General features: G+C 40.5%; 1 protein-coding gene across 2 annotated transcripts in view; it reads left to right on the top strand.

The window, feature by feature from the left end:
* Positions 1-22,437, top strand: part of TUB (TUB bipartite transcription factor) — a 103,032-nt gene extending 80,595 nt beyond the window's left edge. Inside the window, exons 5-13 of one of the 2 annotated variants that reach the window (XM_034770102.1) lie at positions 2,943-3,107; positions 8,320-8,391; positions 9,849-9,967; positions 10,954-11,145; positions 11,667-11,779; positions 13,033-13,147; positions 20,003-20,101; positions 20,506-20,677; positions 21,934-22,437. In XM_034770102.1, coding sequence (XP_034625993.1) covers positions 2,943-3,107; positions 8,320-8,391; positions 9,849-9,967; positions 10,954-11,145; positions 11,667-11,779; positions 13,033-13,147; positions 20,003-20,101; positions 20,506-20,677; positions 21,934-22,067 — 1,181 coding nt within the window. In that variant the 3' untranslated portion in view covers positions 22,068-22,437. The remainder of the gene's footprint in view (positions 1-2,942; positions 3,108-8,319; positions 8,392-9,848; positions 9,968-10,953; positions 11,146-11,666; positions 11,780-13,032; positions 13,148-20,002; positions 20,102-20,505; positions 20,678-21,933) is intronic. The other variant, XM_034770103.1, reaches the window with a different exon arrangement.
* Positions 22,438-23,248: the final 811 nt, after the last annotated feature.

The raw sequence follows: 23,248 nt of genomic DNA, 5'->3' as shown, positions 1-23,248 counted from the left end.
GGGGGTAGCCGTGTTAGTCTGTATCTACAAAAACAACAAGGAGTCTGGTGGCACCTTAAAGACTAACAGATTTATTTGGGCATAAGCTTTCGTGAGTAAAAACCTCACTGCATCCGAAGAAGTGAGGTTTTTACTCACGAAAGCTTATGCCCAAATAAATCTGTTAGTCTTTAAGGTGCCACCAGACTCCTTGTTGTTTTTGTAGGGACATAGGAATTGCCATAGTGGATTAGACCAGTGGTCCATCTATTCCAATATCTTGTTGTGACATTAAGAACAGCGCAAGGGCCACGGGTACCCAGATATCTGGTAATGAACAGCAGCTGGCTTAACCAATTCATCAGTACCCCAATTCTTTAATGTCATGAAATATATCTGATAAGTGTCATACAAGGTGTCAATGAAAAAGCTCATGACTCACTGGTTATTAATATTATTACATAATGTAGGTGCAAGCAACTAATGCAAAGTGATGGACATAAACTGAAAGTATAGTTCAGTGTTAAAATGTGTTTGCCAGCCAAGACAAAGGAACAGTTGAAGAGGAACAATTAGTAGCATTCACTCAGCTTCATTTGACCATTCTTGACCAGTTTTTTTCAGCCAAAGTTATTAATGAGCTGACGTTCATCCCACAAACACCAAAACAGGAATAAGCCTTGCCCCCACTATACTGTCTTGGATGCCTTTTACAAATTAAAACCTCCATGTACTCGCCATTTGTAAGCAGACACGCACTAATCAAGGTGTACCCTATAATTTCAAATTTGCTGTATTCTTTCCCAATAAGAATCTCATAATGGTTACCAGTTCTCCTCTCTGTTGCTTATTAAAGAAGCTTGTGGAGCAGCAACCTTATAGAGGCTTTTATTATTTACTATATCTATAAATGATATTATTATAGCTTTTATTAATGTGAAAGTACGTTTTTATGTGGCTGACGTAGTACACAACAGCACTAAATCTTAACTAGGAGTTACAATCTAGTTTACAATCTAATGTTGATAACTTGCTATCCTGGCAAAAAAGGAAATTGACTTTCTATAGGAGAGAACTAGGCCTAATCATTGATTTATTTATAGTTGAGAGGAGAAAGCCAGGTAAATAGTCCCACTCTGAACACACTCTTCTGAGCCAGGGAATGTATTGTTCTTTTCCTCTCCATATTTTGTTCTAACTGGGATTTTTTCAGGTTTTGGCCACGTCTAGACATTGCTTGCCCATGACAATACCTCCAAGAGTTAGAGGATGCAGCATGGTCTAATGAACAGGAAGCACTGGACTGAGCGTCTGCTGACTTAAGTTCTATTTCTGAACTTGAGCTTGGGCGAGTTATTTCACCTCTCTGTTTCTGTTTCTCCTCCTACCATTTGTCTATTTTGACTGTAATCTCTTTTGGGGATGGACTTTCTTATTATGTGTACAGTGCCTAGCATAATGATCTCAGTTGGGGTCTCTAGATGCTGCTGTAATACAAATAGTAAATTCATAGACTGAAGGCCAGAAGGGACCGTCATGGTCTTCTGGTCTGACCTCCTGCACGTTGCAGGCCACAGAACCTCACCCACTCTCTCCTGTATTAGACCCATAACCTCTGTCTGAGTTACTGAGATCCTCAGATTAGATTTATAGTCTTCAAGTTACAGAGAATCCATCATTTACTCTAGTTCAAACCAGCAAATGCCCCATGCTCCACGCTGCAGAGGAAGGTGATAAACCCCAGGGTCTCTGCCAATCTGATTCTGGGGGAAAATTCCTTCCTGACCCCAAATATGGTGATCAGTTAGACCCTGAGCATGTGGGCAAGACCCATTAGCCAGACACCTGGGAAAGAATTTACTGTAGTAACACATAGCCCTCCCCATCTACTAGCCCATCTCTGGCTGTTTCCTACATGCCATTGTAGGCAACCTTATCTACCATCCCCTCCATAAATTTACCAAGGCTAGTCTTGAAACCAGTTAGGTTTTTTAATAATATAACAATAATACAATAGAGTTTTTAATATTATAATACTGCTCTGTTTATAAACATCAACGCACAAAGTTGAGCAACAAAATCTTTATGTGCCTAAATAACCATTTTAGGCACCTACTGACTGATTTAGGAACCTAGATATGGCACCCAATACCTTAAATAGACAGGGTCTTTCTTCAGAGAAGTGATTCGGTATAGTACCCATTTGGGTCCCTGCTGACACATGAACAGTTTGGTGGAGTCCAGCCTTGAAGAAGCAAGGGTCACAATAGTTTAAGTGAGACGATCTTCAAGTGTGAACATTTTTGAAACATGTTTGTTGGAAGTTTTTAACAAACATGCTTGAAATTGTTTTAGTATGTGAAATTCAACTTGTCACTCATATTTAGCATTATGTGCTAAAAGTCTCAGCAATGTCTGTGTTATATTCCCAGAATACACTTGAAAATGAGATGCTTAGACCTTGTGGAAATGGATATGCTATAATCAAAGGTTTGAAGGCTAGAAGTGGAGAAATCTCCAAACCATTCTCTCTTGCAATGCTCTCACAGAGAGAGAGAGAGACACTTTCCATTTGCTTCAACAGTTCAGAAAACCAGTACTGTTGTAAAATAGCTTTTACACGGAAGACCTCAGTAAACTCTACATCAGCTTCAAAGAGAGTATTTGTTGAGGCAGTGTCAGCTATGGACAGTCTGAAGCCGAGTGGTTGTGCTTGATGAACTCCCATGCATACTAATACTCGGAACACTCTCTTCCAGGTCACAGAGCTAGTCTGATCTCTGGGAACAAATCAAAAAGCTTGGGAGTTCAAATGACTTGTTTGCCTTGAAGACTATTTTAGTCATGAAAATGTAATTGCAGATGGACTGCTGAACTTTGTTTCTTAGATAGGATGTCATCTGAGTTGATATTGGTTAGCTTTTCAGTAATACTTTGACTAGACTTTTGCTGTTGTCTGACAGGAATTGATGGCCCTGCTGCATTTCAAGATGATGTTCAGGAGGTAGGAAGCCAAATTCAGATTCTTACTGTTGGGCAGTCTAGCCACAATGAAGATGATGGAGAGACGATGGCTAGTGGCCAACAACAAAGCAGGCTGGACCTTAGAGTAACAATGCAGAAAAAGGGTAAGTAGCCAAAGCTACCTACTTATGCTCGTTGTTTGCTGTTTTTAGGCTGGTGACTCCTTCTACTCCCAATGGTAGCCTGGTCCTAAACTAAGGCATAGACATGTTTTTTCACCAGTTCACTTGAGGTCCTTCCTTCAGTGAATCATCATTATCCTTCCCTTATTGCTCCCTTGTTTTACCTCCATAATTGTAATGGAGTTCCCCATTGGCCCAAGCAGCAAGAGACCTATGTGTACTCTGGGACATGGCTTTCCCATACTTCAGTGCAATGTTGCTATCAAGGTGGCAGGTGTTAAAGCTCTCATCCATAAGTTTTACAATCTGAATTGCAGGATGATAGAAATCACGTACTTAAGCATAACAAAAGGGCTTGCAATGGCCACATATAAATTAGAAGGCAGAATATTAAGTGTGGTTGTAGAATCAATTCACAAATTCATCCTCCTAAAGGTAAAAATGACAGAACTGTATTCTGCGGCACTTCTTGGCAGCATACTTCTCAAATGTTCTGGGGTTTTTTCAAGGACAGCCCTGACTGGGGATGAAATAAGTGTAAGTGTGTGTGTGTGTGTGTGTCTGTCCGTCTGTCTCTCCCTTTCTGCAACAGTGTTATCTCCTATCAGACAACAGCTTAGGAGGAAATAAATCCTAAAATCTTCACAATGCTTTTCTGAAGCCTTAATGGCTCTGCTTCTTCAGCATGCAACCTTTGAAGTTAAGATGGCTTTGACCAAAGCTGCTCTACAGAGAGAAACTGGTGCTTTAAAAATATACACATAGTCCACAAAGAGCAAAATTTAAGTGAGAACTTGACTTGTATAGAATAGACTGTTCTTTTCTAAATGCCAGTTTCGTTTTGTAGAGCAGCTCTCACTGAGATTCATTATCTCAAATGTTTCACACTGTGGATGTTAGCGACTCAGCCTGAAATGAACACATTTCCTCCAAGTGTGAAGTTTCCTGGGTATTTGGATCTGAGAGAGACTGATTTGACTAACAAGTTCCCTGTGTATTGGTTGCCACTTAAATGCATGGCTCAAAATGTTTATAAGCCAGTCACCTTGCTCACAAAAGTTGGTTGATTTAGAAATTATAAATAGAGCTGGGTGAGAACATTTTCTGTTTCCTGGAAAGTTTTGCGAGTTAGAAAAAAAAAATTTCTTCCAAAACAGAAGAAAAACAAACACATTAAAATTTGCTAGGAAACTAAATTCCAAACAAAATATTTCATTTTGAAAAAAATCAAAACTTTTTTCTGATTTTGACATTTATTTTGTTTACATTTTAATAATGTAAAATAAAAGAAATTTCAAATAAAAATAATTTTGAAATGAAAAATAGAAATGTTTCATTCTGAAAATGTCAGAATAGAATTTTTTTTTTTCATTTTTTTTCCTTGAAAGGAAATTTGTCAAAATAGAAACTTTTCCGCAAAACATTTTGCTTTTGATGAATCGACATTTCCTGAGGGAAAATGTCATCTTAGGAAATTTCTGACCAGCTCTAATTATAAACCAACTTTGAAGTTAGGTCAAACTACTGGGGTTTATTATTTTGGGGCGGTCTCTTTTTTGATATTAAAAACTGTTAAACTGGCATACTTAGTAGACAGTAAAGGTATGTCTACCCTGCACGCTTCTTACGGGGCCATGCAGCGTACATACCCACGTAGCACCCCCCTAGCACGGGTATAAATAGCAGTGTGGTTGATGAGGCCTGGCTTAGATGAGTAGAATAAAGGCATGCCTGTAGGGTGTGGGCATATAGGCAAGTACATACCCTACATGCTCTCTGCTCACCCAAGCCATGCCTCTCCATCTAGATTTAGTGGTGTAGTGTCCCATGCTGCTGGAGCCTTCTTTCTCCTTCTCAGGAAGGACTCCCCCAGTGGGGGAAGGCTCTGGCAGGGGGAAGCAGCAGGGAAAGAGTTGGGCATCTCCCCACTGTGGAATCTTTCCCCGCCGCTGGGAAAGACTGGCAGCAGGAAAAGGCTGTCTGCTTCCTGCGGCTGGAGACTTCCCCTGCTGTCTCCCCTCTGGCAGGCTGTTTGTTGGTACACAAACCCTACACACTGCCACTAGCAGTACGTACAGTACACATAGCCAGCCTAACCGTTTATGCAGGGGACGTTTTAAATGAAAGTACTGGGGATTTAGCTTCGTGACCCCTGTTAAGGTCAGTGCATCACTCCATACCCTGTGTGGCTACAAAGCATCAATAAGCTGGTTTCAACTAGTAGAGGTTCCAGGGGATATTCCTGTTGGATGATGGGCTCTGCCATCCCGTGAAGTGAGAAGGAAGCTTGTTAGCTAGCTTTTCTCACCCCTGGATGTCCCAAGAACCATGGGGACATTTGTTTAGGGGCTGAGGCTTTCAGGTGCAGGCCCAATGCTTCTGCCCTGGTCCCTGGACCATCTCACTGCCATGTCACCATGAATCTAGAGAACCATGCTCCTGTGGGAACCTTGAGAGTAGCTGCCCATAAGCCACTTTCAATTTGTTTATGGTTGAGGAAGGGGAAAGCCGTGTAAGGGCAATGCTGATGGTAAGAAAGGGCATGCTGATTGTCATTAGAATTGCTTAGTCCTGATTTGAACCCATTCTGCTGTTTGACAGGAACTTTGTGGTGAGTGTCCAATGTTAACAGATGCCTGTCTGCTCCGCAGGGAGCATCCAACATGTCTGTTTCAGTTAGGAGAAGATAGGTTATAGAATACCTTAGTGCACAGGCAATACTCTCCTTGCAAGGAAATGCCAAATGTTTTATTTGATTTCCCCATCTGCTGGAAAGTGCCACAACTAGAATAATTTTCTTCCTGTGGGAAATATTCTTGCCTTTTGATTTCAATATTTTTAACATTGAGCCTTCCTTGACAGTGAATGAATCAGAAGGACAGACACACACTTCCTCAGGTTTTAGCAAAAATCAGATGGAAATCTAACATTTAGTTACACATTTATCAGTTTCATTAATGTCATTGTGACCGTAGCAGTCTGGATAGTTGTAATTCTTCATTGCCAGCTGGAGGTAAAATTGCTGTTGCTTTGAGATTTAGAGAAGGAATAGATTTGTGTAATACTTCAAGCAGCAAACAAAATTGCTTTCTGGGAACAAAGCTGAAACAGGAGCTTCTTTAAAGCATTCACAGGGTTTTTCCAAAAGATGCTTAGAACCAGTTTGTCAAACATTGGCAAACATTTGCTAGTGATTACACCAGCAAAATCTGACTCCTGCATGATGGGTGTAAATGCAGACTAAAATAAAAGAACTGTTTATGCCACTGCATAGTAGTGTGCTCAATGCCCTGCTTTTTTATGCACCAGTGCCCATTTGGGACATGGAATGCTGAGGTTGCCCTCACAAATGTTGGATGTAATTTGCATGCCAGTATCGGAAAAATTCTTTTTTCCCCCCATCCCAGAGCATCTTTGCAGACACTGGGAACACAGTACAGCATTGCCATTCATCCTGTTCTTGACTTATTCCTCTGTTAAACCCAGCCTGATCATGTCCCTGCATATAATGTCCTATCTAATTGGTGGTCAGACTGATGCTGATTGTGTTTGCATTGTTTTCGTTAGCATCCTATCATTTGTTTGTCACCTGCAGCGTCCCCCTTGTTGTAATCTTTTCAATTGTAGCCAATCCTGTACCCTGCTTTGACATCCTACTCTCTTCCTAACCGCTTCAGTCGTCTTTAAATCATTTCACTTTACACCTGCTGTCTTTCATCTTTACTGCTACCAGCCTTCTGATTCTGTTTCATTTAATGCAGCTGCTTCCAGGCCATAGAATAATACTGTTAGTACACTGGTTTGATAAATTTTCCCTTTGATACTAGTTGTAATGTTTTTAACAATCCATAATCCCATCAATTTCTGTGCAGCACTTGTGGCTAAGGCCACATCTCCTTTTAACCTCATCCTTGATGGCGCAATTGGCACTGATCAAGCTTCCTAGGAACACATAAGATTCTATTTGTTCTATGACTTTGCTGTGTCTGCATTTCAGCACTTTATCTTTTGTCCCTTTCCCAGATTCAATCACTTTATCTTTTGGCATTTATTGTAACTCCAAGTCGACTACACCAATTTTCCAAGGTAGCAAAGGATGTCATTATTAATTCAAATGTGTCTGCCTGTTGTCATCTGCATGAGCTAAGGAGCTTAACTTCAGATCATTCAATGTTATGCCCTCCAAATAGTCTAATGTTCTTAATATCCAGTTGTAGAAAAGCGACTGTAATTCCATGTCCCCCGTTTGAAAAATTGGCTCTTGTTAAATAGCTTTTAAGGTTCTCAATGGGAGTCAAAGAATGAAGAGAGGGGCACATCATCACACTCTCTTCAGGTAGTTCCTATTCTGTGTGATGGTGGTGGGTGATCACAGGTCTTCAAATTCTAACAGGTATGGCCAAAATGACTAGTTAATCTATGAGCTCTGACTTTCCTTATACACAGGATATTGTTGGAGACTCTTTTGACGCCACTTTTGTATTGTTTTTTTCCATAGTAGGGAGAACTGAAGCAGTGGATGATGGGACGATGCCTGTTGCATCTCTAAGGGATACTTAACAATGTGTATGCATCTACTTGACCCCTATGCATTTGTGGGAGGATGAGCATTTGAAGTGATTGGAAATAGCAATAAAATAAAGAAAATAAAATAAAAATAAAGAAAAAAATTAAATAAAAGCTACAACACAATTTCGATCAGTGTCAAAATTCAAACCTAAGAATATTGCCACAAGCATTTCAGCTAATATATGAGTCTATCTACTAGTTTGGTTCAATCCTTGCTTGCTGTGCGTACCCCTGTGTGTATCCCTGAATTATATCAGTGTGTCAAAGATCAAAAAGTAGACCAAAGACTCACAATGAAGAACTCACCCACAATGTGCTGAAAGATTAACAATGCAACCATTTAGCATGAATAATACATTCTGTAACCTCAGTTCTATAATTCAGCTCATTCTCATTTAATTCAAAATACTGAAAGGGAGGTGACACCAGGTTTCAATGGGCCTAAGGTAAGTTTCAGTCTTCAACAAGTGATGGCTTTTATAAAGGAGAATATCTGAGAGTTATGGCAGCAGAAATGTGGCTTTACCCAGCAAGCCCTTAGTCATGTGTGGGGTCCTCTCATCAAGGATTGTGCATGTGATTAAGGGTTTGCAAATCCAAGCCCATGGATTTTTTCCTTTCCCAGATCCCCACGCAAATACATCCTGGTCCACTTCCACCTCCCAATCCAGTCTTGTGGCCCTGGATCATGTTCCAGGTAAGTACAGAAGGAAGAAGTTAACCCTGCCCCTACTGTTCATTTGGCTCCAAAGATCTTTGTTTAGTACTTGTCCTATTTACCCTTCTGTATTTTAATTAACGATTATGGAAATTCTTGACCAAAATTATGGAAAATAGCTAATATTTTTGGAACATATTATGTAATCAAGCTGTAATTTCAGATTTGGACCAAAAGTGGAAGGTGGTTTCATTTACGTAAAACTCCCTTGGAAAACCTGGCCTGCTAGACTTCCCAGATCCTACCCACCTAGATCTTCTGCTGCCAAGTCCAACCTGGTCTTCAAACTTCCATTTCCTTAGACTCCTCAAAGTTTGTGTGGCGTGTGGCTGGGGCACTTGCGGGACTGACACATAAGTATTAAAGTGAAATGGATCAGTGATCTAAGGGATTCCCTCTGTTCTGGTCTTATTTTTACATACAAAAACGTACATAAAAACAGAGTTTGATTTTATAATTTTTTCCCCATCACACTAAGATCTGCTTTTCATGAGACAATATAGGAATAGCTAAGGCCCTACTTGAATTGCAGGATGATTGTCAAATAATTGCAGCAGAGTGTGGACAAGACACAGAAAAATCACAGAAAAGAAATAATGGACATTTATTAATTGCAGTAATTTGGAAAAGCCAAAGAAGACCTATTTAAGAAAACTTTGCTGGAACAATACAAACACTCAATGTTTATGTTATGTTATGCCTGCTAATTTTTTTTTTTTTTTTTTGATAACTGGACATTTTGCTGCAACTATATTACACTCATCAATGTGTGAGGTTGACAATGGGAGCCCCGCCTTGCACAGGTGCTGACAGCCCAAGCCCCAGCTGCTATCAGCTTGGATAAATGGGGTTTTACTGTACTAATGGTGAAAAAAGTATGGGTTGCAAACTTAAAAATGTATGCAAAATTGTGGAGTGTGCAAAGTAAGCTAATTAAAATCAAAATTGTGGTGGAAGCCTAATCCACAATTTCTGCAATATCACATATTAAGTAGGGCCTTAGGAATAGCTAAAAATTAAATTTGACCATAATGTGGTACATCTTGCAATTTTTTAGACCCCCCGTGCAGCTGCAAAGGGCTGCCTTCACCGATCCGAATGGGGCTTTTATGATCTTGTATTTAAAGCACTCAGCTAAGAGATCTGGATTTAGTTCCTGGCTCTGCCACACACTTCTTGTGTGTTCTTGGGTAAATCACTCAATCTCTATAAAACGGGGATAATGACACTTCCTTTCCTCCCACCCTTTGTATGTCTTGTGTATTTAGATTGTAAAGCTCTTCAGGGCAGGAGCTTTCTCTTAGTATGTGTTTGTACTGGACCTAGCACACTGGGACCCCAGTCTCACCTGGGGCTCATCGTTTGTATCCTGTATGCATGCATATGCAGCTTTAGTGTTTTCACATTTCATATACACTTGTTTGCTTTCTCGTCAGGCATTTCAAGCAGCATGAATTTTGATGAAGAGGATGAGGATGATGAAGACAGCTCAAGTTCCTCCCAGTTAAACAGTAACACCCGTCCTGGCTCTGCAACAAGCAAGAAATCAAACAAGGTTAGAAGGCAGAAGTGTTGCCTGTAGATTAATATGAACTGTGTCACTTCCAGGTCAGAAAGCCAGTGTTTTTTAACAGAGGCATTTTTTTAATATAGCATCTTGAGGGAGGTTTGCTGTGGTACATCACAGGATTCAGAGAAGCAAGTAATGGAAAGGTTGAATAGAAGAGCATCTTCTGAAAATCAAAAACTAGAGATGGGTGAAATAACCTGAAATTTCATTGAAAAGTCAAACCAAACATTCCCAGAAGTAAACACATAGCTAATATTACCTGAATGAAGAGACAGAAAAATAGGTTAAACTAAATATCAAATTGTTAAAATAAAATTTTTGATGAGAGTTGGTGATAGGGAGAGAGATTTTGACTTTACTATTATCTCCATCTGTAGTCTCTCACTCTGCTCCTGCCACTGGTACCCAAAGTGCTCTCAACTCTCTAGTACAGTCATTCTTAACCCTACTACCTCAACTGTAATCCATCCCCAATCAACCCACTTTTCCCTTTTGTGATCTCCCAATTGCCTACCTTTTCCAGACATGAACTTTCTCAGAATTGGGGGTATTCAGATCTAGGGTTTTGCAAAGGATGCATCCATAAATATTGAGCTAGATTCTGCCTTGCATTGGTTATGAATCTGACTTTCTAGGTGCAACTAACTCCACTCCTTTTTTCCAGTATGTCCCCTGTGCAGGGGTGCAGTTGGCATCGGAGACTGTTCCAATGGCTTTACGCCAGCTGAGAGGGGGGATTCTGATCTGAGCTGCCTCCAAATCCCACCCCTTTGCAGCACCTGAGAGGCATAAGGGGTCCAGAACAGGGGGAATGCAATGTGCTATGTTATTGCCATTATTATTATTATTTATTTTTAAGAAAAGCTGTTTCTGCAGTGCAGCTGCTGACATGTTTCTTTAAAATCTTGTGTTTTCAGTCTTTCCTTTGTAATCATAAAGTAAACATGAGGTAACCTTTCTTACTCTTCTAGGAGGCAGCCTCAGCTCCCAGCCCTTCCGCAAATGAGCCTGTCATAGATGTTGATGACCTGGAGGAGTTTGCTGTGAGACCTGCTCCACAGGGCGTCACCGTCAAATGCCGAATCACAAGAGACAAGAAGGGAATGGACCGAGGAATGTACCCTACCTATTACCTCCACTTGGAAAGGGAGGATGGTAAAAAGGTCATAAAATATACCTGAATGACATACCAGTTACACCTGAACTTAAAGCCTTTAAAAGTGTCTTCAGAATTTTTATGTAGCTAGTAGAATTATATATTTCCTTTGACGAAGGGTTTGGTACTATGCAACGTGTCACCACGTTACATTTACTTTCCCATTCTTTATCTTACTATTTGGTCTTAGAAGAGTCAATGCCTGGCAGCTGAAAATCGTTAGCAACTGAGGCTCCTTGCCCTTTGCGACTGAAAGGCTTCTATTTTCACTTCCCTTGGAGGAGCCAGTACAAGCTAGAATTAAACATTTAACAAAGCATATCAGGTTTAATTATTTAAACCATAAATAATGGATTGAAGGAAGAAGCAGTTACTGCGCCTTGCTGGCTTTTACCCATTTTTGCTAAGTCTCAGGTGACTGCGTCTGCTGACGATGATAAACCTCGGGAACATTGCCCATTTCTTGGAAGGATGGGGTGTTAAACAGTCTTTGACATTCTACAATGTGACATTTTCTGCATTCCTTAGGTATTTCTATTAGCCGGAAGGAAGCGAAAGAAGAGCAAAACTTCTAATTACCTCATCTCTATAGACCCAACTGACCTGTCTCGAGGTGGAGAGAGTTTCATTGGAAAACTAAGGTAAACATTTAAGCACCCAAGATAGAGAGGAAGGAATATGTGTTTCTTGGCAGAATATTCCGTTTCGTTGCAATTATGTATCCACATTTAATTCTGTAAATTAAAAAGAGGGCTTATCCTTAGTTACAGTCTTGGTTATATCATGTGACTCTAGGCCTTGGGTAAAATTTTCAAAAGTACCTAAGTTCCATTTTCCATTTTTAAAAGTGATTTAGGTATGTAGGATCCTAAATCTTATTGAAAGCTAATGGGACAGATTTTCTAATCTATTTAGGTGCCTACCAATGCGGATATGCACCTAGGGGGATTTTCAAAAGCATCTAAGCAGATTAGGTGCCTAACCCCCATTGATTTAAATACCATTGAAAATCTGCCCTTAGGCCCTTTTGAAAATTTTACCCCTGTCTCCTGCCGTTTAATAAAAGCCTTAAACTGCATTGTGATAAATGGGAGGGGGGAGCTCCCTTTTATGGACACCTAGCCAGCCAGTTAGCTATAAAATTCCCCTTAATAACTGTTCTCTACTTGCTTTGCCTGTAAAGGGTTAACAAGCCAACAGGCAAAAAGAAAGGAGTGGGCGCCTGACCAACAGAGCCAATGGGAGGGCTAGAACTTTTTAAAATGGGAGGGAAAATTTCCCTTTTCTATGTGTTGTGGTTCCCCGGAGAGCGGAGACAGAGTAGCAATGCTGTAAGAAGTCCCAAGTGAGATTGGGGTCTCAGTATATTATTGCACACACATATTTTACTTATTTATTTCTTTAGATTTCTAAAAAAAATATACAGAAAAGTACTTATCTATTGGTCTAGGCACCTTTGATAGAACTCCAACTAAAACAGCAACTCAACAGAAACTCCCAACAAAACTCAGCCTCATGAGTGTCTTAAGCATCATACATGATACTCAAATTATTTAACTCTTTTTTTTATATGTGATCTGCATTGAAAATGGCACTGCAGATTAACTAGAACTGTACTGCTTCTTTTATGTCTGATTTATCGCCTCTTGATCTTGGTAGATTACAAGAATTCTCCCAGCACAGTGCAATAATAGGGACAGTCACTATAACATGCATCTTATAATATCCTGCCTCCCAGAGGTGCATGTATATTTAGGATTTCAGATGACCACTTTATTTACAGTTAATAGAATATTATGGGATTTTTACCACTTGAGGCTCTGATATGATAAGGGACTAGATAATTCAGGCAGTATTGTCAACAAAAGTAATTTGTTTTCCTGTTTTTTGATAGATCAAATCTTATGGGGACTAAGTTTACAGTATATGACAATGGAGTAAATCCAATGAAAACAACATCAAGCCTAGAAGCAAGTAACCTGCGTCAGGAGCTAGCTGCTATTTGCTATGTAAGTACTGCTCGCAGGCAAAGCCTGTAAGGAGTGGGAGTCAATTTTCAAAACATTGGGCCTGGTTCTCTTCTCACTTACACTGATGTAAGTCAGAATTCGCTCCCTGAACAACTCAGGCTCCCAGTTTCAGATTGTTTCTCAGGAAGACAAGGAAACTTAACAGGAAGTAGAGGTAAGAAATGTATCCACATGTACGCCTCATCTCCAGCCAGAGTGCCGTCTGACAGGCCCCTCATCTCCAGTCAGAAGACCTCAGAGCTGTGGTACTATGGGGATAGAATGCTTTACACTCCTGTACACATCTTATGGGAACTGTAGCTGTGGGGACAAAATTACTACCAGTAAAACATGATCAGCAGCAATGGCACCCTGGAGATGGCATCTATGATCCAGTAGAGTTCACAGGGAGCTGGGCAGGTAGGTCTGAAATGGTCCCTTGGAGAGAAAGAGAGAGTGCATGTCTCCCCCTGAAGGAACCAAGAGCATCTGGCCTCTTTCTGGCTCCAGTATGATGTGGACCAGCTAGCCACACCATCCCCTCCCCCCAGCTTGAGAGGGTGAGTCTTGGGCTGTAAGAAACAATCTGTCTGGAGTGATGGATGGTGCGCTGAATGACCTGGAGGATTGTCAGCACATGAAAACCAAAATGAGGGGCCCCTCCGCTTCCATGGGCATGACTCCAGGCAATAGGGTCAATGATATTACCAACATTAACATGCTTTTTTTGTTGGGGCGTGGGGTTGGTTCTGTCTTAGTGCAGATGACGCAACACCATTTCCCCCACCCATTAACCCACCCCTTCACTCTGGTGTCTGGGTGCTTCACGTCCGCCCCTTCAGATTTTCAGCAAACAATACCTTTAAAATCATAAACTCAAGCATTTGACTTCACTTTATATTTAGACTTCAGTTTCACTATGACATAGAGGCACTTACATGTCTAGTGAATTATTTTTACTGACTTTTGTAATGTGGCATTCCCTGTAGCAGAGCAACTGATCTGCTGCTGCTAGCCAGGAGTAGGAGTAAAAAAAAACAACAACTTTTTATATGTATTAAAAAAAAGAAATATGCAAATGAAGTGATATATAGCTATAGATATAGTTATAAAATATGCAAATTGAAGTATTGTATCATTTGCATGGAATCACCAGATATTTGGACATTCCAGATAAAAACCCCACTGTAGTCAATGGAGTTAGCGACTACATGCATAAAACTAATGTAAGTGAGATCAGAATCATACCCACTGTTTGGTGAGTTTGTATAAAACAGATTAATGAGTTTGCTTCTATGCCTATTACTAGATCAGTGTGTTTAAAACTTACAAGTATATATAAAAAAATTACATAGTTAAGATTATTACTTGTTCCACTGATCTTTTAATATTTCAGAAGAAAATTATTAGATTTGCAAATGCGCTCTGACCACAGCACAAAAGGTGATCTGGATTTGATTTGATTTGATTAATGACACTGCCTGTTAAAGTAAAGGTTGTTTGTACAGATTGCAGCACAAATGCAATGCAGTAAAGTACCACTCAGATGGTATTCAAAACAACTTTATCCTAAGGTGACCTTTTTAATTCCAGCCTTGGGTTTCCCTTGAGTAAAAACTACCCACTGTAACAAACATCTGATGTCAGATGTGAAACCCAACTCCCTCTTAGTTCATATTGATCAAGTCCCCTTTTGGAGAAAGCTGTGCCAGCAACAACCAGCATACTGAATCTGACCAGCATGCCTCATTTATCCAAACAAAATGAAAGACTGGCAATAACTTAATTGTTAATTGTAAGATAAATGCACTGAAATCCCTAATTGTGGAGCCCCCCTCTGTGTTATGCTCCAAGCACTATGGGTGAAGTAAGTGCAAGGGCAAAGTAATTGTTTGTACTCTCAACACAGAGAATCTTATCGTGACAGCAGAATAGTTGATTAATAAATCTTCAGCAGCACCTAAAGGTCAATTTCAGAATAGCTGTGCTTTTGTAAACGTATCTGAAGTAAGATTTTAGTGAGATGCAGAGGTCTGGCTGTATGCTTAGCAGCAAGACTGTTTGCCATGCTCAACGCTTACCCTGTTAAGTTCTGAATAGCACACAATTCAGTTTGCTCCAGACTCAGTAAGTTGGGTTCTTAGATAATAAAAAATATCTGATCCCATTTCCATTGTAGTTTAATGAAAAAACTCCCACTGACTTCAGTGGATGTTGCTCAGACTCTAAATCACTTGCACAGTGAGGTAGATAGTATATCTTAATGTGTTTTGATGTAGTGAGAGTTTTGGCCTTGGGTGTGATTCAACAGTAAATAAGTTCTACAAAAAGGCACTGGTGTGTATATGTATCAGGGGGTAGCCGTGTTAGTCTGTATCTACAAAAACAACAAGGAGTCTGGTGGCACCTTAAAGACTAACAGATTTATTTGGGCATATGCTTTCGTGAGTAAAAACCTCACTTCTTCGGATGCATAGAGTGAAAGTTACAGATGCAGGCATTATATACTGACACATGGAGAGCAGGGAGTTACTTCGCAAGTGGAGAACCAGTGTTGACAGGGCCAATTCAATCAGGGTGGATGTAGTCCACTCCCAATAGTAGATGAGGAGGTGTCAATTCCAGGAGAGGAAAAGCTGCTTCTGTAATGAGCCAGCCACTCCCAGTGCCTATTCAAGCCCAGATTAATGGTGTTGAATTTGCAAATGAATTTTAGTTCTGCTGTTTCTCTTTGAAGTCTGTTTCTGAAGTTTTTTTATTCAATGATAGTGACTTTTAAATCTGTAATAGAATGACCAGGGAGATTGAAGTGTTCACTTACTGGCTTATGTATGTTACCATTCCTGATGTCCGATTTGTGTCCATTTATTCTTTTGCGGAGGGACTGTCCGGTTTGGCCAATGTACATGGCAGAGGGGCATTGCTGGCACATGATGGCATATATGACATTAGTGGATGTGCAGGTGAATGAGCCCTTGATAGTGTGGCTGATGTGGTTGGGTCCTCTGATGCTGTTGCCAGAGTAGATATGGGGACAGAGTAGGCAACGAGGTTTGCTATAGGGCTAGGTTCCTGGGTTGGTGTTTCTGTGGTGTGGTGTGTAGTTGCTGGTGAGTATTTGCTTCAGGTTGGGGGGTTGTCTGTAAGCGAGGACTGGCCTGCCTCCCAAGGTCTGTGAGAGTGAGGGATCATTTTCCAGGATAGGTTGTAGATTGTGGATAATGCGCTGGAGAGGTTTTAGCTGGGGGCTGTATGTGATGGCCAGTGGTGTTCTGTTATTGTCCTTGTTGGGCCTGTCCTGTACTAGGTGATTTCTGGGTACCCGTCTTGCTCTGTCAATCTGTTTCCTCACTTCCCCAGGTGGGTATTGTAGTTTTACGAATTCTTGATAAAGATCTTGTAGGTGTTTGTCTCTGTCTGAGGGGTTGGAGCAAATTCGGTTGTATCTTAGGGCTTGGCTGTAGACAATGGATCGTGTGATGTGTCTTGGATGGAAGCTGGAGGCATGTAGGTACGTATAGCGGTCAGTAGGTTTCCGGTATAGGGTGGTGTTTATGTGACCATCACTTATTTGTACTGTAGTGTCCAGGAAGTGGATCTCTTGTGTGGACTGGTCCAGGCTGAGGTTGATGGTGGAGTGGAAATTGTTGAAGTCCAGGTGGAATTCTTCAAGGGCCTCCTTTCCGTGGGTCCATATGATGAAAATGTCATCAATGTAGTGCAAGTAGAGGAGGGGCACTAGGGGACGAGAGCTGAGGAAGCGTTGTTCTAAGTCAGCCATAAAAATGTTGGCATACTTTGGGGCCATGCGGGTACCCATAGCAGTGCCACTGACTTGAAGGTATAAGTTGTCCCCAAATCTGAAGTGGTTGTGGGTGAGGACAAAGTCACAAAGCTCAGCCACCAGGCTTGCTGTGGCCTCATCAGGGATACTGTTCCTGACAGCTTGTAGTCCATCCTCATGTGGAATATTGGTATAGAGTGCTTCTACATCCATGGTGGCCAGGATGGTGTTTTCAGGAAGAACATCAATGCATTGTAGTTTCCTCAGGAAGTCGGTGGTGTCTCGAAGATAGCTGGGAGTACTGGTAGCATAGGGTCTGAGGAGAGAGTCCAAATAGCCAGATAATTCTGCTGTCAGAGTGCCAATGCCTGAGATGATGGGGCGTCCAGGGTTTCCGGGTTTATGGATCTTGGGTAGCAGATAGAATACCCACGATGTGTATATGTAGTTAAGATAGGAAGGGAATGAAACCAAGGAAAGACAGTGGATATCATCGATCCAATTTTTGTATTCCCTATAGAACTATTTGCATGCGAGCAGTTGGGGTGTATAGTATGAGGACTTTATAACTATTATTGTAACAAAACACATAATAGCCTAAATTTACACTGTGTTTTAAAAGGCAGAGTATGGAAAAGTTCTACGCTCCATTAATTAAATATATGAATCACCATTATACTATTCCCAGGAACAACACAATGGTCAGGTAAATGGCAGATAATCCATCACCTAAACACACAGGAGCAGCTCTTCAACTGATTTAACTCACTATAGCTTCAATAAAGTCAATTGAGCTATTGCCATTTACAGGAGCAGAGGATCTGGTCCACAGAATCTATTTTTGAGCTCCTTTGCACCAGTATAGATCAAGACTGTATTACAGTAAATGGAGTTACAGTGGGGTCAGATCAGATTTTGGTCTATTTTCCCCAAATAGCACTAGTCACAGCCCTGGAATAAAAATGTATTTACAACAAAATTATGGGGCGGAAGAGAATGACGGAGGAGATCTGGGAAATTTACTTTATTTGGATGATGATATGTTGGAAAGTTCTGCGCTTAAATTAAGCTCCTTTTCCTTCCTTACTTGCTTTATTTATGCATTTCATGTTTATGCAGAACTGAATTTTAATGTTGCAGCTTGATGTTGGCAAAATGATTACATCCATTGATATACACTTTCATAAAGCCTTTTAGTGATTTACTCATCAACGGTATAATTTACAGTGTGAAATCAGTACTTTCCTCCCTTCAGTTGCCTTTTCATTTAGCAAAAGCATTAATTTTAGTTTTTACTAGAAAGTCTGATGAATATGTTACTGAAGCTTCAGGGGGATAATGTATTCTTGTCGCGACTAATGTTATACGGCATTAGTGTTTAACTCCAGCTTTCGCAGTCTCCAGCCACATTGGTGTCTCAGTGGATTGCTCAACTCCAGCTTGAAAATAAATGCTCAAGACACTGAATAGAAAACCAGTATTGTCAATAATTAGTGGAAGATAAGCCTACGCACGAATTTCTTCACAGGAGTTGGCTCTTGCCGTGTTATCTAAGCTTGCTCTGGCTTGCGAATGCTGTTGGCAAATCTATTAGTTTGGGTCTCACTATTATACAGGCATCAAATAGAAATTCCCAGCTGAAATGATGACCTTTTTTTACTCTGTCAAAGACCTTGACAGAAGCATTTTGTAAAATAGGCAGAAAGCTTTCAATTACTGTCCTGGAGACACAAAAATCCATCTGTCTCTTCTGTACCCAATGGGATTTATCCAGCATGGCTGAAAATCTTTTGCAGGATTGGTAGAATGGAATGTTTGTTGAAATAACTGGGGTGATTTCAGAAATTTGGAGTATGACACAGGCTTCATCTGCATGCGGGAATTTTAGGCCTACATTTTCAAAAGTGACTATAAATGAGGGGTGCCTTAATTTTTGGGTGCCCAACTTGAGACGACATAAAGGGCTCTGTTTTTTTTTCCACCCTCAACACTGTATGAAAAATCAGGCCCTTTCTAGGCGTTTCCAGTTGAGTACCCAAAAATGAGGCCTCCAAATTCAAGAGTCACTTTTGAAAATTCCCACGGGTTGAGTTGCACCTGCCCTAATGTAGATGAGGCTCTTGACAGGTTCTGGTGTCTCCCTGGGGTAGCTGAACTGATGGTAAAGCTTGTCACTGACTTCAGTGGGCACAGAGATAGGCCCCCATGGAGTGATTTGAGACTCCCACCTTTGCAGGTTATTGCCCCTTGAAGATAGAAGAGGGTGGGGGAGGATAATAGCTCTGACAACAAGTAGGGACTGAAAAGAGAAATCAGACTATGGGTCTATTTTGATTTTGGCACTTACCTTTTGAGAGACTCTCGGTTACCATGGCGGCGGGCACGGTTAAAACCTGAGGAGATAGCAAAGTTACATTTAATACGAAATACAGTATTTTGCATGGACATACCTTGGCACCAATGTTGTTTTTCCTCTACCGCCTCTGCCTCTGTAACTAAGAAAACCTGCCTTCGTGATACCATGTTTGTTTGTTTTGTCATTCTCATCTCCAAGCCTACCATATTTGAAGACTTTACAAATCAAACCAATATTAACAGATGCTAACATTGGCAGCTCTTTCTCTTTTGCTTTTGTACTGGCTGTGGAATGAAAGGAAGCTAGGTTTCTTTGTTTCCTTTCTCTCTTCATTAAAATGTGTGTGCGCATTTAGCAGTTATGAAATTATAACCGCAATTTATTGTGATAAGTAGTGGTACCCAGACATTCTGGTTATTTCATATCTGTTTTCAACAATTAATGATTTTTTATCTGCATTAATGTAGCTGGCAGCCTGTCCTAGAAGCTTTGTCACAGAGGGCTTTATGTCAGACTACTATATTTCCATTTTTCCTGTTGTCAGAACTGTTAAGATAGAGAGGTTGACAGTGCTGATGAATGCGGGCAATTCAGATGGTTTTTGAGTGGACTCATAATGGGCTGATGACACTGCTTTATCCTCTGGGCTAAAGAAGTTAACTTCCAAGATTAAAAATAAGAAGCATTATAAATACTTTTTCTAAAAAATTTTTAGGAAACAAATGTCTTGGGATTTAAAGGACCTCGCAAAATGAGTGTGGTCATACCAGGAATGAATATGGACCATGAAAGAGTTTCTATCCGACCACGTAACGTAAGTCACAATGTGTCTCAACATTTAAAATTATTTAAGGATGTCCTCTTTCCCCCAGATTGGTAATGTTTCTACTTCTGAAGGGTTGGATGTTAGAGATTTGTTCTGTTTGTACAGCACCTAGCACAATTGGGTCCTGGTCTGTGGCTGGGGCTCCTAGGTGCTACCATGTTACAAATAATCAATACTAATACATTTCAGAGATCAGCTACGGACTGGGATTTTCAAAGGTGCCTATAGGATTTGGCTTCCCAATTCCAATTAAAATACTTTACATTCCTTTGTTTTGTTTTTATTTGTACTGTGATAGTGGAAGTTACAATTAAGGTGGTAAAGTTGAAGTTGTTAATCCCCTTTCCCCTCAGAGAGTGCTAACCTGAAGTTTGTGTGTGTGATGTATGCAGGAACATGAAACGCTTCTTGCAAGATGGCAGAACAAAAATACAGAGAGCGTCATTGAGCTGCATAACAAAACTCCGGTCTGGAATGATGACACCCAGTCCTATGTTTTAAATTTCCATGGTCGAGTCACACAGGCCTCTGTGAAAAACTTCCAAATTATTCACGATAATGATCGTAAGTGTAGATCACCGAGCTAAACTGATTAGAAACAACACTTGTTTTGTACACACTATAACACTGATTCTATCCGGACAATTCAGATCAGATCGTGTTTTACTCCTACTGGGACAGATTTTTGTTGTGCTCCCTGAAAGGTGCAGCATGGAAGATGCAGTGTAGGGGTAAAAGTTGCTTTATGCCACCTTTCTACTTTCTGGATTCTAGGCTGCTGCAGAGGCCGGTTAGGCCCCCCCCAGTGTAAACTGAGCAGCACTGCCGGCTATGCTAATTTACAGCAGCCTCCTCCCGCCTACCTATGGACTGGGCAGCAACCCAGGATTCCCTGTAGCAGTCAGCACTGTGCTATTCCCTGGGCTTCCCCAGCACACTCCTTTACATAAGGGCCTGCATTAATCCTTTGCTGGGGAAATTCTACTTCAACCATTTGTGGCTCTTTTCTGGCCCCTCTATGCCCTCTGTGTGCACTTGGTGAGTGGGGCCAGAATCTGCCCCATTATGCACTCTCATAACTCAGGTGTAGATGACACAAGGAGATGCAGATGTACCGGACCAGTGTCTTGTCTAGGCCAGTGAGGGTGCTGAAGGCTTGGTAAGATCAACATTATGAAGATCATGTGTGGGAATTGGTAGTGCCAGCCTCTGAGAGCTATATGGTATTTTAAACATTTGCCAAGGCTTCTAAGTGACGCTGAAATTCACACTGCACAATTACCTTTGCAGTGTTTCTGTCAAGTGTGTACGTTCACAGTCGCAGAAAGGCAGCACAGTTACACCCGTATTCACCCCCTCTCACACTCTTTCTCCCAATCCTCTGCCTGCCTGACCTTGCTTCTGTTGAAATCAATGGGAGCAGAATTAGATCCTGTCTGGTATGAGTGAAATTCTCCCTTGTGCAGAGGATCAACCCAAGATCTATGCATAAGTCTTGTGCTGGCCTTCTACATAGAGGTGAATTTCATGCTTATGAATGCAAGGGAATAGCAGCCTGACTTTTTTTTTTTTTAAACCCATTGGTTACCTGGCTAAAATTTTAAAGGAAAACACACATAAGGACTTTATTCCTGCAATTTGTCCTCATTCAAATTGTCCTCATATGAATAGTCCCATTGAAGTCATGACTACTTGTCTGAGTACATGTTATAGCATTCAATCCATCTATCACAGGGTTTGGGGGGCAGTGGGTTGGTATTGAACACACATTTATGTAATAGGGCTGTAGTCAAAACTAACACTTATGACTTTTATTACAGCTGACTATATAGTGATGCAGTTTGGCCGTGTGGCTGAGGATGTATTCACCATGGACTACAACTACCCAATGTGTGCACTACAAGCCTTTGCTATTGCCCTCTCCAGCTTTGACAGCAAATTGGCTTGTGAGTAAACAGGAGTGGTAGAGTCTCTACACAGCTGAGCAGTATACCACAAGGGAAAACAACATGATTCCAAATTCTCACTGGTATCATTTATGGTTCATACAAACCAGGCCAGGTAAAATTCATTTTTGGAAGGACCACCATATTGCTGGGGAGAAAATAATTGGAATCTTTTAAACATTCAGGACATTCAGGAAATATTGTTTTATCTGTTATATATTTTTCTGGAAGTGGCATCAAGTTTCTGTAAATAAAAGTCCTGTCTGATATTCTTAGCTATGTTATGGAGAGGTGCCATGATGTACTGAACCATGAAGTAACACCATTCCCAGTGGTGTCTCTTTTCTAAATCCATGAAAGCTATCTTAAAAAAAAAAACATAAAAACAGACTTTTTTTTTTTTAAGAAGTATTCAGAGGCTGTAATCAGACCTCAAGATTGTGTTGAATACTTTGAAGTTCACATCACCTGACACAGAAGAAAAGATCACTAAAAAAGATGCACTTTTTGGACAGACGAGGATCTCGTGTAATATAAAATCAAGTCTAAAGGTGGAAGGCCTATATTGGACTGAACTTGATTTGTTGCTATTATTTATGTGGAGGAGCAGGGTGAGTTTTAATTATAGTAGGAGAAAAAGGAGAAGTAGACAGCACAAAATAATGTTGCACAAGTCACTTGAATTCTAAGGTGTCATTTTTTTATGTTTTAACATCTATTTGCTTTTAAGTTCTGTTTCAAATGAAAACCTATTGGAATTCTAGAAAGTGGGGTGGAATCTGAATGCCAGCATTTCGGCATGCTGGGTCTTTGGAATTATATCCTTATATATCCCTATATCAATTCAGATACATATTTTGTGTCAAGTGATATAAATATTTGGATAAAGATCACTTCACAGAGCTGCATCATTATTTTAAGCCAGTTGTGTGAATGACTAAGGAAAGTAGTAGAAATAATATATTAAATTAGTCTGGCCTTTTGTGATTTAAATTTTGGATATTGAGTTTTGTCTAATCTACAGTAACAATTTTCATATTTATTTCTCATTGTAAAAGTGCTTGAAATCTATTTTACATTATAATGTAAGAGTGCCATCTACTGAGCTAAATTCTTCTAGGCAAATATAGTGTACATTACAGACAAATTAGGTTAATTCAGGACATACAAATTGCTTAAAATAGTATTT

The sequence above is a fragment of the Trachemys scripta genome, chromosome 4, assembly GCF_013100865.1.
Source record: "Trachemys scripta elegans isolate TJP31775 chromosome 4, CAS_Tse_1.0, whole genome shotgun sequence".
Lineage (NCBI taxonomy): Eukaryota > Metazoa > Chordata > Testudines > Emydidae > Trachemys > Trachemys scripta.
The sequence above is the reverse complement of the archived record's forward strand: the minus strand, read 5'-3'. Positions and strand labels throughout refer to the sequence as shown.